We start from the raw sequence: 16989 nt of genomic DNA on the forward strand, positions 1-16989 counted from the left end.
GGCAGGAAAAAATCTAATGATGGATATCTCATGAAAATACACACACGCACACATACATGTTTCTATATTTAAAGTCTGCTGCTGTTTTTAGGTCAATCGGAACTTTGAGCTGGTTGGCAAAGTTAACTTGGATCAGCTGGAGCAATTGAAGGGAAAAACAGAGGCTTTCAGCAGTGATGAGGAAGAGAAGGATGATGAAGATGAAGAAAAATATGAGGAAGAGAAGGAAGAAGGAAAGGACGTAAAAGAAAAAACTAACAAGGCTGAAGAGACTGGTAAGTCTGAAGGAGATATGCAGAAATTACATTTGGCTTTCATTTCAAAGAATTTGGGATAGTTTTCCACCTAAAGTGCATATGGTTAAAACGTGATTTTGCTAAATAAATGACAAGAGTAACGCCATCTTGTTCTCTTCATAAAGGATGACTCCACACACTGTTGCCCTCAGTATGACCTCACTCTCTCTTACATAAGGTGAATTAGATGTGGTCCGTTTCTTTTTTGTGCATGCGTAGAATGTGAGTACACTTATGTCGGGCTGCATTGCATACACCGTGTGAACGGGCATGCATTGTTCAACAGGTTCGCCATGCAACTCTGGCTGCAGAATCGGGGCGCACTAGAGTATTGGTGCATGAGCAGCTATGTGGTTTGAAGATGCAGTTGTAAAAAAATGTTGGCATTGCTGATAGTCAATTCAGGATTTATGGAAAAATAGGCACAAACTGGCTGTGGCAAAAAAAACTCGCACATCCCCAGAAGGATAGTTCTTTTTCTAGGCAGTCAAATTGTGTTATACCACTACTTTTATACGTTTACTCTGACATACTATTACTTCAACACTCTATCTCTAACACTGAAATAACTATTACTTAGGACATCATTATTTAGGCCTTCCATTACATTAACACCGTAAACACGATCTTAATGCTAGCCCCAACCCTAATACATCTTTGAATACTAACTCTACCTATACCCTTAAATCAAATTCAGTTTAATTGAATTGCTGTTTAAAAAAATGCTTACCTGAAGTTAATCATTAATTACATTACGTTTAATGTAATTAAGGTTGACGTTACAGAGTTATCCTACCCTAATACTAATGTTATCCTTAATACTAAATTACATTTAAAAAGTGGCATCTTACTCTGATACTAACACTGAAATCAATTACATTTATGTTATTACATTTAGAAAAGCTTACTTGTGGTGGTGATGTAAAGCTTTAATGGACTGTAGAACAAGTGGTAATGTTGAAGTAATGCTTAAATTACTTCGTAGTAAATCCATTCATCCAATTCTATGGACCACGCCTCAGCCCTTACGAACATGAGGTGTGTGTGTGTACCCACATGACATGCACTCTGCCAACCAGCTAACCACAAGCACCTAATTCCTCAAAACAGAGGCTTTGCCCCATAGACATCCTATATACCAGCTCTCTACTAACAACGACTTCAAAGTAGACTCCCTGAACTTCGAGACTGCCTTAAGTCCAGGCATCATAAAGACCAGCTTGAACGTGAGCCCAGAAATGGTAGATCTTCACCGTCTCTTCAGATATGCTATTGAATGAGCCCATGTTTGGCTGAGCCAAAAGCCTTAAACTGTGCGTCGCCTAATCTGAAACTGCTTGATTAACATCAAGCTTATGAAGCAAACCCTGTTCAGGAGAAGGACTAGGGAAGGACAATGGACAAATGATTTTTTGCAAACAATGGAAAACTGAGTTGACCTTAAGAACAAAACCTAGACTGTGGCGGATAACCCAGTGGTCAGGAAAAATCCGAGGATGTGTTTGGGTAACAAACTCCCAGATCATTCAACCTACATACAGAGATAATTGCTACATAGAATAAAACCTGAAAGGAAAGATATCACAGAGGACGGGATTCTGTAGGCTGAAAGTAGCTCTCTGTAAAAAAAAAAAAAAAACAGAACAAAATGCAGATCTGTAGTATGAGAGTATTTACAAATGGGACATAACCAAATAAATCCCATCCAGTAACCTGTCCTACAAACAATGTATCTCCTTCTATCCCCTGCACTCTCAAGTTTCTTGAAAGAGGCGAAGGGCAGCCCATTCCACCAAATTCTAGAATAAAGATTTGGGAACAATCACAATTCTAAACCCCTTGGAATAGCGCCAAAAATTGAAGAATTACTAATCATAGCTATACGTTTTTAAAGTACAAGAATGTCAGGTGTTATAAACTGCTGTTCATAGACCTTTGCTCAGATGTAAATGCTGGAGCCCCCAACTTTCAGCATCCACACTGACAGTTGGAATTTCTGGAAAAACCATCTGAAGAAGGACTGGAAAGCTGAGAGTATAAGTAAGCAGAGGACAAAGCTATTCCTTGATTATTGCTGTTGTAATAACGGGAATAAACCCATCTATTGCTGAAAATGGACACTTGAGATAACTTCCCTGTTCTCTGACCACATCCTGGCGAATACTCTAGAAATCAGTGGAAAGGGGAACATAAAACAGAGTTGGGGCTCAGGAAGTATAAGATTATCCACTTCCCCAGCTTCCTGATCCTGGAAAATTGTACCAGAGGAAGCAAAGCATTAGCTCTTAAAGCAGATCGGTCTAGAGAGGGAGGTTAAAAGTGATCGCATATTGCAATTAATATCCACAGTGAGAGACAAAAACTGAGAGCACTGAAAAACATAGCTTAGCGTACCTGCTCTTCAATTGTTCACCCCCCTAATGTGAACCGCTTTTAGAGCCAGGTGTCCTTCTGCCATGAAAAAATCTGATCTGCAGTTGTCACGAGGGAAAGTGACCTGAAACTTCCCTTACAAGTGACAAATGCTTTTAATGCTGTCGTCTGAGTTGTCCTCTTTATTAAGGTTAATTTAAACTAGATCAATTAAACAATACAAAAATGAACCTCAAAGGTACAAAACCTAATAAGACTCTTTATACATTGTCAATTCAGTGGGTATTCATTGTCTGTTTCTTAATTCTGGTCCAATAAAAATAAATATATTATACTCACAAACTTATCAAAAACGCTTAATAGACATCAGGCGTTACTATAAAAGATCTGTCCAGACTATCACAGACTACAAACTGTCCTTAGAGAGATAGCACAAAAGTCTTAATGACCTGGTTGACTCCTCTGACGATCAGTGGCCATGATTTCAGAGCTTTCCCAAAGTTGCTCCCCAGCTAAGACCAAATGCATCTCTTCTGAGAATAACAGGATCTGGAAGAAACAAGGGATCCCCAAATGAAAGGTTCCTGGGAGACTCCTACCAAATAAATTATTTGCAGAGTTTTGATATAATGGGAATTAAAGAATCTAGTAAAAAAAGACACAAGTTTCTGTTGAGTGAACTTCATTTACTTCACTATGCTTTTGATAATGGAACTTTCATAGAAGAGCAATATTATCTCCTACGTAAAGTGGTTCAGTGCTCTCGATGGATACATTTGCTGCTTCGGTTGGGTGTAAATGCTCACAATGAAATGATATAACTCCCACGATTTAAGTAGAGTTCAGACTTTTTGGGATTCACAAAAATCAGCCACATTATGCATGAAAATCTATGCAAGTCATAAATTTCCTTGAGTGCTGTTTCACCTGCCACACACTCATAACAAGCAGACTGGACTACGGAAACGCCCTCTACACCTGAATCAACACATCTCTGCTCCTGCAAACACCCGACCATCCTGAACACTGCGTTCAGACTCGTCCTCGGCATCTCACAACAGTAACACATCACCCTACACCTGCAAGACCTCCACTTGCTCCCCACCAAGAAGACCGTAACCTTCAAGCTACTCGCTCACGCCTACAAATCCCTCCACAACACTGGACCCCAATACCTCAACGAAAGAGTCTCCGTCCACGTACCCAAGAGAAACACCTGCCTCGCTGACCTTGCCCTTGCCGAAACCCCGCGCATCCGCAGAGCCAGAAGGGGTGGAAGAGCATTCTCCTACATCGCGGCAAAGACCTGGAACGAGTTCCCATTCAACATCAGACGCTCACCCACTCTGCACACCTTCAGGAAGAGCCTCAAGACCTACGCTGACTCGGAGCTGCATGGTATGCCTTTTTGCCTGATACATTTCAACAGGTTTGAACTGCTAGAATTCTTCATAGGAAAACTGCTAGGGTAAATTATCATACAACTCTTTATTCCGCTCCCAGTGCAAACAGTGGTTTGCACAGGGATTATAATTTTTCCTTGAGCAGGGCCTTAATCTATGTACCACCTGATAATTGTGTGTCCCGGTGTAGAAATCCACTTCCACATTGCAAACATGCTGGATTTCTGTGTTTTTTTCCACCAAATTGTATACAACAATTTTTGTCTTTTTTTATGGCACTAAAAATTACATTTGCAAATCAGTTGTTAAACTCTTTAACAAAGTTTGATAATACCTACAGGGCAACCCTTCCCTGGAAATGTTCCCACTCATAATGCCAAATTTGTTTAAATGAAAAACCGGCCTGGCTGATACATTTTCTACTTAACTAGTGGGATTTAAGTGTAGAAAAATCCAGAGTCTCCGAAATAAAATTTGTGACTTATTTAAAGTTTTCGAATTGTAAATGCCATTTGCGACTGCAAAAACACTTCTGAATGAGGTCTGTTTACATGTGAAATGGAGAAAGAATAATGTAGACTGCACTACGTAAAGTTATGCGCATAAATACCTGATTTCTTTTAGCCCCAGTGGAGTTTCCTTGTACTGATGACCCTCCTCAGGCCAAGCGATTTCCATGCGAATTCTGTGGAAGAACCTTTGCGGTTGGATCCGAATGGGAACGTCACGTGCTAAGACATGGCATGTAAGTGTATTGTGGATATAAAAATCTGTGCAAAGGGCAAACATTGCTGCAAGTACTAACAGGTTATTCAATCAAAATATTTTACAGAAATTCTACATAGTTTGAATTTTTGGCAAACTGAGAAGAAGTAAATACATTTTATTAGAAAATTAGACACAGCTACAGCCAAAACGACTGAACAGATTTAGACCAAATTTAGCAGAAAGTTAGATCTTAGTACAGGAAGAGAGCTTGTTTTGATTTGGTGTAATTCCTTTCAGTAATTTTTGAGAAACTAAGGATAAAAAAGATAGGTATTTCACACCACAGCCCGTTTGTGGATCCTTCGCAGAGGAACCATGGAACAAGCCGCGCTGTGATCATTTGACCACGACTATTCTTTAAAGAATCCCTGAGCCAAAGCGCAGGATTCCATTGATTGGCCGAAACCCAGAGGCAAATGTTGCACCACTGTCTTAGGGCTCTCTCCCTGATTCCAGGAGTAAATTTAGGAAAAATTATAAAAGGGCAGGGTAGTACAGTGCTTGGCGAGAGTGCGCGTTATAGTTCATGTAGTGTAGCGACTCAGACCACAAGGTGAAGGTGACACGTAAATTTCAGAATGTAAGTTATAACGGAGTTTAGAATTTCGAATGTTTTTATTGTTTAAATTCTATTTGTATAACAACGATAAATAAAGTTTTCCTAACAATAACTTAACCTTTTGGATATATATTATTTGCCCATTCATACACATTGAAATCGCTAGATTTTCCTTGTTTGAACCCACTTCCGAACTAAGCATTGAAAACACTAGTTACAAACCACACACAACCAAACAACAAAAGCCCTGCTTGTTTGATGCGACTCACATTTAAGCTTGCAAGGGCTCCCAGATAGAGAATTTGATCCAGTGCCATAACAGTGGTGGTGAGGATTGTAAAAATGCCAGTAACCTAGCATATGCCTATCTCTGCTGTGCCCCACTAATATCATGGTAAGCACATGCAGTTCCATCTACATTTATAAGTAGTGTAAATGTGTATTGGTGTCCACACTGTGTACAAGTGATCTCGGTGGAATTTTTTTAAGCATTTTGCTTTTACTGTTCTAACACATTGTTCCTTCTTTTTTAAACGAACTTTTTGCAGGATTGTGAATGATAGCAAAAGACGAGGACACACTGAAGATCTACAACTTAAAGAAAAAAACGTGGCAGTCGTCAAGGTGCCTGTGTTGGATAAAAGGCAAGAAAGGCAAACGATTGAGGTGGCATACACCATGCAGAATGCCGTGTTGTCTTGGTCCGCAAATACTTCGCACAGAGATTTCACAGAGACAACGGTTGAAACAGAATGAGCCCATGTGAATAATTGTTCGGGGCACGCACAAACTCAAATGAAACAAAGCTGCTTTTAGGACAAAAGATATATTTTCAAAGCACTGGTACTCCTAGGAGTATGTATATTAAAGTTATTTAACAGTCAAAATAATTTGACTCCCTGGTTTTCACCACATCGGTTTATTATAATTTTATACTTGCTGACACCTGGGACAGGAACTTAATTCATGTGGACCTTATAAGGCAACTCCGTTAAACATTGTACTTTACAAGAGGGTTTCGGATCATTTTCCAAACAGGAAGATCTGTCTGCCTGGGGAGCAAGTGACTCAAAGAAGGACGTCTTACCATGAGACCTTTCAAAGGTGTTTTTTCCCTTTTTCTTTTTCTTTTTTAAGTAATTTTAAATATGGTGTGCTTTTCCAGACTGTTGTATGAAGAAACAAAAGCAACAGAACCACAACATAAACTAAAACTCAAAACCTGTTCTAGTACCTCAAAATGAACCAAGGGAAGACTACATTTCTCAGAACTACCTGTTGTCGCTGTGGGGAAAATGTAGATCCTCCTTGGCATGGTAACTTCTACCCACATTGGCGTGAAAGAAACGGATCCACAACGTGGGTTTTATTTCTTAAAATACTGTGATTTTTTTTATATTATTTTAGTAAAAAAAATGAAAAGCAAAAAACAAGCGGACTACAACTTACTAAATAATGTTTGGGGTGACAATTACCTTCTTTCCATCCATTACTTTGTGTTTCACTTTCAATTTAGGAATTAATAATTTCAGATTGGTGACTTCCAAGGCGCAATTTCAAGGGACGGACGGGGCTGTCTCCTGTTTCAGGTTTCGATTCTCTATTTTCTGATTGGCCTTAGATGTCGCCAGTAGAGCACAATTCACGTTTTTGGTATGGAAGTAAAAAGTTGCTGTTTGAGAGCCTAGCTTTCTTAGTTTTTTTGTTTTCTCACAGTACTCTTTGCTTTGATGTGAGTAATGACTGCTGAGGAACACCTATAAAATTGATGAAATGAAACTATTTAATGAATAAACTCATTTCTGTGTGGCAGAGCTATGCAGCGCGTAGGTGCGAGCAGCGGGGGCCTCATAACCGCTTTGTGACTTATTTCCGTATCCCAAGCAGGGAGGTGTAAGACTGTAAAAAAAATTATTCTATAAAATGGGAGGACATGGTCATTTTACCTAGAAATCAAGATAACATTTGATCTCACAACAAAAACTGCTGCTAGGCCTTTACTTTATGCTAATCAGACAGTTAGGGATGTTAACAGTTAAAAAGTATAGATAGATGTTGAAAAATCTGTAGTTTTGTGATCAAGTACAAAAATTCAGGATTTGCGTCATCAGTGCATATTGACTAGATTGGTGTCGGTTGGATGAAGAAGTAAGCAATAATGGATTGTTGCTCCCAAAAAGCTAAGATAAATTAAATCTTCCCAGGCAAAGCACGATTGTGAGTGCTGGCTGAAAAAGCATGCTTATGTAAATGATTTAGTTTTTTCAAATTGTTTTATTGATCTTATTTCAGGGTCAGAAAATGAGCATCTGCTTTATAAAACGACACTTGGTTGTACAGCACATTTTAGATTAACCCTGGGTACTCCTGTTTATTCAATTGGCTTAATCTTCATATGCATACACTGTTTCCTGTCTAAGAGTCGGTGTTTGCAAAAGTTTACCAAAAACTATACAAATGATTGTGACATTCTTTCATCACTACTTTATTTTTAAACAACTTGTAAATATTGCAATCTTTCAAACTTTGTTTTGCTAACCTGTTAATAAAAATGTGGGGCCATTATCATTTTACCAATGCACCATGTTTTTGTGTTTGCAAATCTGTCCTCCTTTCGTCATAAGGGTTTTGCCAAGACCCTTATGCCAATAATTCTTGCCAAGAATTAACTTGTGATGCTGTAGTACTTATTTTGTTATTGCTTCAGAAAGTGTGCTTTTTTGCCCCCACCATCTTGCACATACATTCGGAAGTAATGCTCAGCTCTTCAATCTTATCCTTCATTGCCAAATTTAAGACTTTGTCTTTTCCTTTAAAAAAAAATAATAAATTTGGATGTTTGCACCAGCCGCCACAACAGCTATGTAATTTCCTGTGTCATGCCAAACACAGATACCCCGACTAGGATTTGGTTGCAGTGGTATACCTGGATGAGATACCACTGTGCTCGATCATAACTGGTGTGGTGTTCCGGCATGGTGCTTGTTTTTCAGAACACTGAGCCAGATTTTATCAAAACATGTGGATTGGACAGGGCCTACAGCCAAAAGCGCATCCTGGCCCCTGCCTAATGCCCTCGGGCAGGGATGATGGACCACTCCCTGTTGCCAGCCTACAGCATGCTGAGCCAACTCACACCCAGCCTCTCCAGTCATCCTGTACAGACCCTCCCCTCCCATCCTACCTGCACCCATTTACCACTTGCTGATAGCAGATGGTAAGTGGGAGAATATTGTGCCTAGAATGGGGACTCCACATGTGGAACAGGACCCTGTAAATTCGGATCCACATGTTATTCCCTAATCCAGGAGAAATAGATCAGAATAGCTTGATTTAGGTGCGGGAATACCACCCAAAAATATTGATACTGGCCACCCAGTATCCTTGCAACTAAATCGAACTCACCCTTAGTCAGGCCCTTTATTTGATGAAGTAAGTCAAGCAGGATGCAATCATATTCTTTTAGTCAGGTACGTTTTAAAATAAAAGTGATAAAATATAAGTATTAATTTGTCACAGTCTCCCAAGTCGAGCACTGAAGATGCATTTTCAAGCAGGATATCTTTCATAAATCCACAGGCTTGTTGAGTTGGGAATGCCACAGTACTTTACAGTAGAATTAAGCAGGATTGACATGCCTGAAAGGACATTGAATACTCTTTCTTTAATAGTGCATTAATCTGATTGAAATACACCCAAGCTTTTATGTACAGGGGAATGGCCTGCCCCCAGAAACCACCATAGCTCATATTTCTTCTGTACTTCTTCTGTAAACGGAGCCCCTTGAGAGTGCTACCCCACTTTGAAGAGAAAGCTGGAATAGTCTAACTCCCTTGATCTCTGGCCAAGGAGCTTTTGCCTTGGTAGAAGCCTCGAAACTGCTCTCACTTTTGCACTTGATAAACCTAGACTCACTAAGGGTAACTCCTTCGCCCTAATCCTTCTGGACCTCTCAGTGGCCTCGATATAGTAGTTCATGCCACATTTTCAATGCCTTTCTATGAGATTGAACTTCGTTGTGTAGTCACTTACAGCCTGTTTTTTCTTCTTTTTTTGATAGATGGGCTCAGTCAGTTGCCTTCCCACCTTTTCATTTCACTTACTCTGACATCAAATGCAGAGCCCCATAGAGCTCCTTCCTCTCTCCATTATTATTTAATTTTCCAATGTAGGGCAGTTGATTAGTCCTTCTTGTGTTTGGCCGTTTCATACGCAGATTACACACAGCTAGTTGTTGGATTTCACCATTATGCACATAACCCAACAACCATTCTGACTAATTGGCTTAGCTGAAGTTCGAAATTGGATGTCACAAAAGTTTCTTATGTTTAATGCCAGCAAAACTGAAATCCTTCTGGCAGGCAACAATCCTGAGAAATTGCATCACAGCATTTTAATGACATAACTGTGAGAAGCCCCCTCCAAACATCTTCGGTCAAGTGTCTAGGAGTCTTACAGGATTAAAACCTCTCTTATTGCCCTGAGTAATGCCATCTCTTATCTTACTTCTGTTCACTGAGACTTCCTGGGAAAAATCATCCTCCTCCTTCCTCATAATCTTCCTGTGCAGGTTGTCTCGGCATGCATTTTATCTAGAATAGACTATTGCATTACTGTTTACCTTGGCCTGTCTGATATTGCTTTAGCTAATTTGCAGAGCTAGCAGTATAATGAAATTCAACTACGTCTTCTCCCCAGATGGCAACTCCACTGGCTCCTGGTCAACCAGAGAATTCTCCTCAATGTACTCTGACAAATACCAGAAGGTCTTTTACGAAATTAACTAAATTATCCTTTTGGAGCGTTTCATTTGGTGCTTTTGACAAGAACCCAGTTCTCTAACTTGCAGCTTTTCTTCCTGGCACCTGAGGTCCAACACTGATGTCCAGATGGCCCATCCCGTAGTCTTCATGATCTTCAGATCTGGGACATTCTGCTCTTCTTCATCAATAGCATTTAATCGCACTTCATGTTCAGAAAGGCTCTAAAAACCCATCTATTCAGTTAGTTTTCTTCTCTCATTTTGCTTTAATGTTGGTTAGTGCTAAGACGCCAGATTGGAGAATCAGTTCTCTGTAAAATAAATCAAATCAACTAAATGCTTTAATACTTCTATGTTTCTTTCACTTTTCTCTGATTCTGACTCACCAAAACTTCTAGAAACCTCCCAGGAGATGGGTGTTATTTTTGGAATTTTGGACTAGGGCCCTAATGACTGAATCTTTAAAAGGGAAGAAATCCTTGTATAGCTCTTGTGTCCTACATAGGCTTAAGTAGATATTTGCAGGCGCCACACACAAGTAATGTATACTGTGCCTTGGCCGTACTCTTGTATTGTTGTAATTTATAATGTTTGTCAGTGGTCTAAAAACAAGTGAGTACAAACGATTAAGACATCATAAAATCAGGAGCCGTTCCTCCGCTAAGGCGGAGGGGCGTCGCCCCACTTGGTGTAAAAAGAAAAGGATAATAACGCAGCGTTAATAGCGTTAAGTTTTTATAATTTTCTTCTTCTGGAAAGAGCAAGCCAGGTTGGAGCGTGGCTAGGCTCATCACGGGAAGAGGGACTGAGGGAGGAGGAGTGGCCGCTGCTGCACAGTAAGTGTGCATGGTGGTTTGGCTGGCTTTGTCAGGCCAGCCAAACCGTCATGCGCATTTTGCATGTTCTCCACAGGCTGGATTTTACAGCCTGGGTGTAGAACATGCACAGCCGCCCAGTCCCCATCTGACCAATTATGACGCTGCTTTCATGGTGACAGCAGCATCGTGATTGGCTATGGGGAACCTAGGGGCCTGGGTGCTGCCGGGAGCCAGAACAGCGAGGACAGAGTAGAGGCTGCTGACGATGGCAAGGTAAGTTTTCTTTTTTTTCTCTCTTCTAAACACCCCACCTTCCTGCCTCCAGCCGGTCCCCTTCCAGCCGCCACTGTATAAAATCCATAGCTCAAACATAGGTCTAAAAATAATTCCGTAATTATATATATATATATATATATATATATATATATATATATATATATATATATATATATATATATATATATTTTTTTTTTTTTCAAAATAGTTTATTTCAAAAAGATAAAGGAAAGGGCACAGTCATCGGTTCTTGTACATGTTACAAATGAATGATATAGTCCACTTGTGTTACACATAGTTGGTAATCCTATATAGACATTACAAAAATTGTTATACTCAAACCATAGCAAACACAGCGTTACTATCATCAATATTGGTCACAGTCAATTGTTCAATTGGAGGTATGGGGGGGCACTGTAATTATATTTTGACCAAGACATCCACGTATATAAACATATTGGCTCTCAAAACACTTACATTTCAGCAGTTGTTTCACTTAAAATTGTAAAACAATAGGCAAAAGGCTGATTAGCATATTTTATTTGTAGTAAGACTCTAAGTTAAACAAAATGTTGGCAAAGGTATGATAACATCATGTCAATCTCCATAAAAGTACAGAAGTTCATAATTATATGATTCTGTGTCTCTAACTCAAAGACATAAAGCTTTAGGTAGTCAAACCCAGTAAATGTTATGGCTCTATAACTACAGAGATTTACCACAATAGCACATAACTAAATGGGTCTTGTTTTGTAGAGAGAACACCGTTTGATACTGGCAAGTACAAAGGCTTTCAGTTGTCGTGTTGATGTAGTCTGGCAGCAGAAAAATTTACTTAATAAAGGATCTCCCAAGGTAAACCACAGCCCAGTTCCTGGTCTGTAGTCGGCGAGCTTTGAAGGTTTTCTTCAGCAATGGGGGGACATTTGTGTGTTTCCAAGCGTCTAGGAAGGTCGTGGAAGAGGTGAGTGCATTCAAAATGGATGTGAGCATGGTGCTAATTGGTTGAAGTCCTCTGGAGTAGGTATGGTAGGGGCAGGGATGCAAAGGGGCCCCTGAGTGGATGGACTACATTGTGGCACTGTTTTTTTCTGGGGTGGGTATGGGCCATATTCAGTGGATGAGACTAGGAGGTATTTGGCGAGCTCTTTAGTATCCGGTTGAAGTTGCTGTCAATGGCGCTGATTTTGTTGCATTAAGAGAGATTGTTGCATTGGTCTTGCAACGTGGTTATCGAGTTGGAGGAAGCTGCTAGTGAGGTGAAATCCTTCACAATGGTGAAGATTTCTTTGCTTCTGTTGGTGCTGGCATCGATACAGACCACCAGAGTGGCACGTTTGGTGGCCCAGATCATTTGGTGGTAGCGTTTAAGGGCAGATTTGAATGTACTTCTGTCTGCTGCTGTCTGTTGAAATTCTTGATGGCTTTGGGGAGGCTGTTGCTGTGTTAGGGTTGGTGGGTGTTTCCGTCCTCGTCAGTGTAGCTGCCCCAGTTTTGGCTTCCAGTTTGTCATCCCATATTGTATTGTAATTGTATTTATATAGCACTTACTACCCCTGACGAGGCATCGAAGTGTTTAGGATTAGTGGTGGATTAGTATAGTGACATTTGAGTTATTTTGAGCGGTGGACAAGTGAGTCTGTTAGTTGAATTGAAAAGTAGATTGGATATAGAAAAGGGACGAGTCTGCAAAGTGTTTATTGAGAGATCATAGTATAAGATATTTTTAGGAGACGCAGGAGGTAAGAGTCTCTAGAAATGGATTAGGGAGATCATAGTAGTAAAATGAGTTTTGGGATTAGTCAAAGGAGGGAAGAGTCTCGAAATTGTTATTTTGCAGATCATAGTAATGGAATAAGGTTTGGGATGAGTCAGTGGCTGTAGAGGATATATTGAGAGAGGTATAGGGTAAAATATAGGGTAGTGCATTGGAGAGCATCAGATTTTTTTTAACAGTAGGAGTAAAGTAATAAATATAAAGATACAGAAGTACATATACATATGTATATCAAGAAATACACATCTAGTTACATACATATAATGAAATGTTTATATACACAGGAGTATGCTGTATATCTGTGTTTGAGTATGGAGGTTATGTAGGAAATAGCCAACTCTTTTTATTGCTATTAAATAATGCAATTACATAAAAAAGAAATCCCAACTGGTACACAAACACATCATACAAGTAAGCCACATACTGAAAAGTTCATACAGATGCGCATTCAGCATCGCAAAAAATACTACACAGATAAAAATGGTCTTAACAGCAGAAGAATAAGTACTTGCAAGGCATTAAAATCAAATTTAATTCGTAGTTCATATAATCTAGCATTGCCTCCAACTCCTTAATCCTAATTTGCACCTCCGGGGTCCTTTAAGAGAGTATAGGCTGTGCTCAAGATTAAAAATAGCATAAAATCTTGCTCTCCACATCTCAAAGGAAGGGGGGCTTCACTTTGCAGCCAAGAAGAGGCTTTCCATAGTCAGCACACCACGGTTTCCATACATATCAGATACCTAGCTTGCTGCTCGGCCTGACCTGTCACAGACCCCCTTGACAAACCCAAAAGCATCGCCATGGGCGAAATCGTAATTTCCACACCAATCAGATTGGCTAGAAACCCCTCCATTCCCCGGATATATTGATTTAATCTAGAACTTATAAAAAAAAAAATATGGATGGTATCAGGCAAATCAACCCAACAGCGAAAGCATTTACCATTGTTTGCTCCACCCCATTTGAGCATTTTAGCCGGAGTGTACTACAAATTAAATATAGTTTTAAAGTGCTGTGCATTAAGACTGGAGGAGATCAAAATGTCCTCCGCCATCTCGATAGATCCCTGCAGGATTCCACCCTCTTCATCCAAAATAATGTTCCATTTAGAATTGTGTACCTCTAAGTTATCCTCCTGTCTTTCGTCAAAGCACTTATATCAGTTACCAAACTTGTCCCTACGGCTGCTTGCTTCGACCAAAGTATTTTTGACTATGGCTACCTGATGTAGCTTTTTCTGTAGATAACCCCGAACCTGCAGGAACTTAAAAAAATCAGTTTTGGGGAAATAGTGTTTCTCCGCTAGCGCAGAGAATGCACATATATAATCTTTATCATAGAAATCCCCAATAATCAAAATCACCTTATGTCTCCATCTAGCCATTGTGGTATCCCAGAAGATAGAAGGTAATAACAATGAGCAGATGTAGGTTTTTTGTAACATATTCTATCAGTCTTAAAGCTTCCGTGGGCCTGCTTCCAAACTTTAAAAGCTGCCCAGAGAACTTTAAAGCGCGTTGACTTATAATAGCTTGGTTCCACCGTCCTAAACAAACACCTCTCTGCTTCTGAATCGTGCAGCATCTGATAAATAGAAGGAACTCTGCCACATCACTAATCCCTTCACCAGTTAATAAAATCTGCATATTCTGCAAAAAGCATGCATAATAGTAAAATGTGAAATTCGGGACTGCCCAACCTCCCCGGTTTCTAGGCAGCGTCATGAGTTTCATTGCCCTGCGGGGTTTCTTCTGGGCCCAGATAAATCTGCCACCTGTTGACTGTAAATTTTGGAGCTGGACTCTAGTAAGCTCCAGTGGTACTGACCTGAAGTAATATAGCACCCTGGGTAGAACATTCATTTTTAAAAGTTTACATTTCCCGACCAGCGAGAGATGTAAACATTCAATTTTGTCTAGCTCTCTTTTAATTCTAGCCAACATAGGATCCCAATTTGTCCAGACAAACTCTGATTTTAATGCCTAAATATATTACTTCATCAGTAACTCTTGGATCATTAAATTGAGCTTTGTTCGTGCAAATAATCTGTGTTTTTGCAATGTTTAATTTATACCCCGAAAATTGCCCAAACAGAGAAGCCAGTCGCTCTAATTCGGGCATTGCTACATCTGGTTCCGGAGTAACAAGGGACACATCATCTGCATAGGCAAAAACTCTGTAATCTTACTGCCTTAATTGAACTGATTTGATAATCGTACTGTGCTCCAACATAACCAAAGAAGCATAAATATACATAGCAAACAATAAGGGAGAACAAGGACATCCTTGTCTTGTCACTCTATAAATGATAATTGTCTCATATTCTAAACCTATCACACTAATTCGGGCTATATAAGTGACTTTTACTTATTTGATGAAACCCGATCCAAAGCCCAAGGGTCAAAGCACCACCCATAAAAACTCCCAGGGGACACGGTCAAATGCCTTTCCTGCATCAAGTAGTACCAGGCCCAGTGGGGCCTGAGGTACATTGGCCAAGTCAAATAAGGTCACCACCCTGCTGATATCGTTGAACGTGCCTCTTTCCGGAATAAAACCGTGCTGGCGAATTCAGATCAAAGGGTTGATTACCCTGGCTAAAGGCGTAGCCTGAATTTTTGCATAGATTTTATCATCACAATTCAACAGGGATATAGGCCTATATGAACCCGGCCCAGTAAATGGTTTGCCTTTCTTATTACAGATGACAATATTAGCAGAATCCCAAGACGATGGTGCCCGCCCCATCTAAGCACTCCGAAAGGTTAACATGTCTGATTTCAATTCCTGTAAAAAGACCTTGTACAATTCTAAAGGTAATTTATCGGGGCCAGATGCCTTACCCATCGCTAATGACTTCATCGCTTTTTCCAACACATCCAATGTAATGGGGATATCTAATTCCTCGAAATCCTTACGACTAAGTGTCTCGCTAAACAAATCTTACTACAATACCTCGGTCGCGAGACTCCTACCTCTGCCCCCTTCCGCGTTAGGCTCCTAATGAAAGGATCTAAATACTGCCAAAATCTCTGAGGGTGTCTCAACCCAATTCCCTGTCGCATCTTCCAAGGAGGATATCCCTCGTTCCACCTCCTTGGACCTAACCTGTTTCACCAGACATCTTCCTGTTGCTTCGCCGAACTCCTAGCACTCCCTCCTATATTCTTGATATTTGAGGGCAATCTCTCTTGACCATTGTGAATTGATCCTCTCCCTACAGCGGGCCACTTCAGATTGTATTGCAGTAGTTGACACAGTATCATGCAAATATTGTACACGTTTGCATTCAGCCCTTCCATATAGACCATGCATCAGAAGATTGTGGTGTCTCTGCTTGAAAATGCCTAAGCTCAAAGTTTTCCCCCCAGAGCTCAATCTTTAAGGCATTCCATACTACAGCATAAGAAGCAGAATTCCTGTTTTCCAGAAACTGGATAATCCCCTGCTTGATATGACTAACAAACAAAATCACCTACAAGTAATTTCCTGTCAAAGGAGAAAGATTTTCGGTGCCGAAAGAAGCCCTGAACCGGAAAATCTATCAGTAAAGGACTGTGATCGGACGTCAGTCTAGGATAAGTCTGGATTTTAGCCTCCACTGCAATTGTACTAGATGTAAAGAAATAATCAATTCTGAACCACTTATTATGAGGATAGGAAAAATATGTAAAACCAGGGTCAGGATGTCTCACTATATACCAAACCTCAATTAATCCGTGATTGGACAAAAGCTGCTGTAGTGCAGTGCATACGTTCTTATCTTATCTTAAGGGGAATTTCTATAGCGCTCTGTCACCATAAGTTTCCTGTCGCTGATTGGGTGCTGAGAGGTGCGAAGGTGAGAATCTAGCCAGACTGTGCGAAAAGACCAGTTTTCAGGAGTTTTCTGAATTCAAGAAGGGAGTTAGAAGATTTAAGCAGGGGGGACAGCGGGTTCCAGAGTTTGGGGGC

At 40.2% G+C, this 16989-nt stretch overlaps 1 protein-coding gene across 4 annotated transcripts in view; it reads left to right on the forward strand.

The window, feature by feature from the left end:
• The window catches only part of ZNF462 (zinc finger protein 462), a 215161-nt gene extending 207189 nt beyond the window's left edge, over positions 1 to 7972 (forward strand). For all 4 annotated transcript variants that reach the window (XM_078676655.1, XM_078676658.1, XM_078676657.1 and 1 more), the window contains 3 exons: positions 92 to 275; positions 4697 to 4817; positions 5948 to 7972. In XM_078676655.1, the coding sequence (XP_078532781.1) occupies positions 92 to 275; positions 4697 to 4817; positions 5948 to 6155 (513 nt within the window). In that variant the 3' untranslated portion in view covers positions 6156 to 7972. The remainder of the gene's footprint in view (positions 1 to 91; positions 276 to 4696; positions 4818 to 5947) is intronic.
• Positions 7973 to 16989: the final 9017 nt, after the last annotated feature.

Source organism: Lissotriton helveticus, chromosome 2_1, assembly GCF_964261635.1.
Source record: "Lissotriton helveticus chromosome 2_1, aLisHel1.1, whole genome shotgun sequence".
Classification (NCBI taxonomy): Eukaryota; Metazoa; Chordata; class Amphibia; order Caudata; family Salamandridae; genus Lissotriton; species Lissotriton helveticus.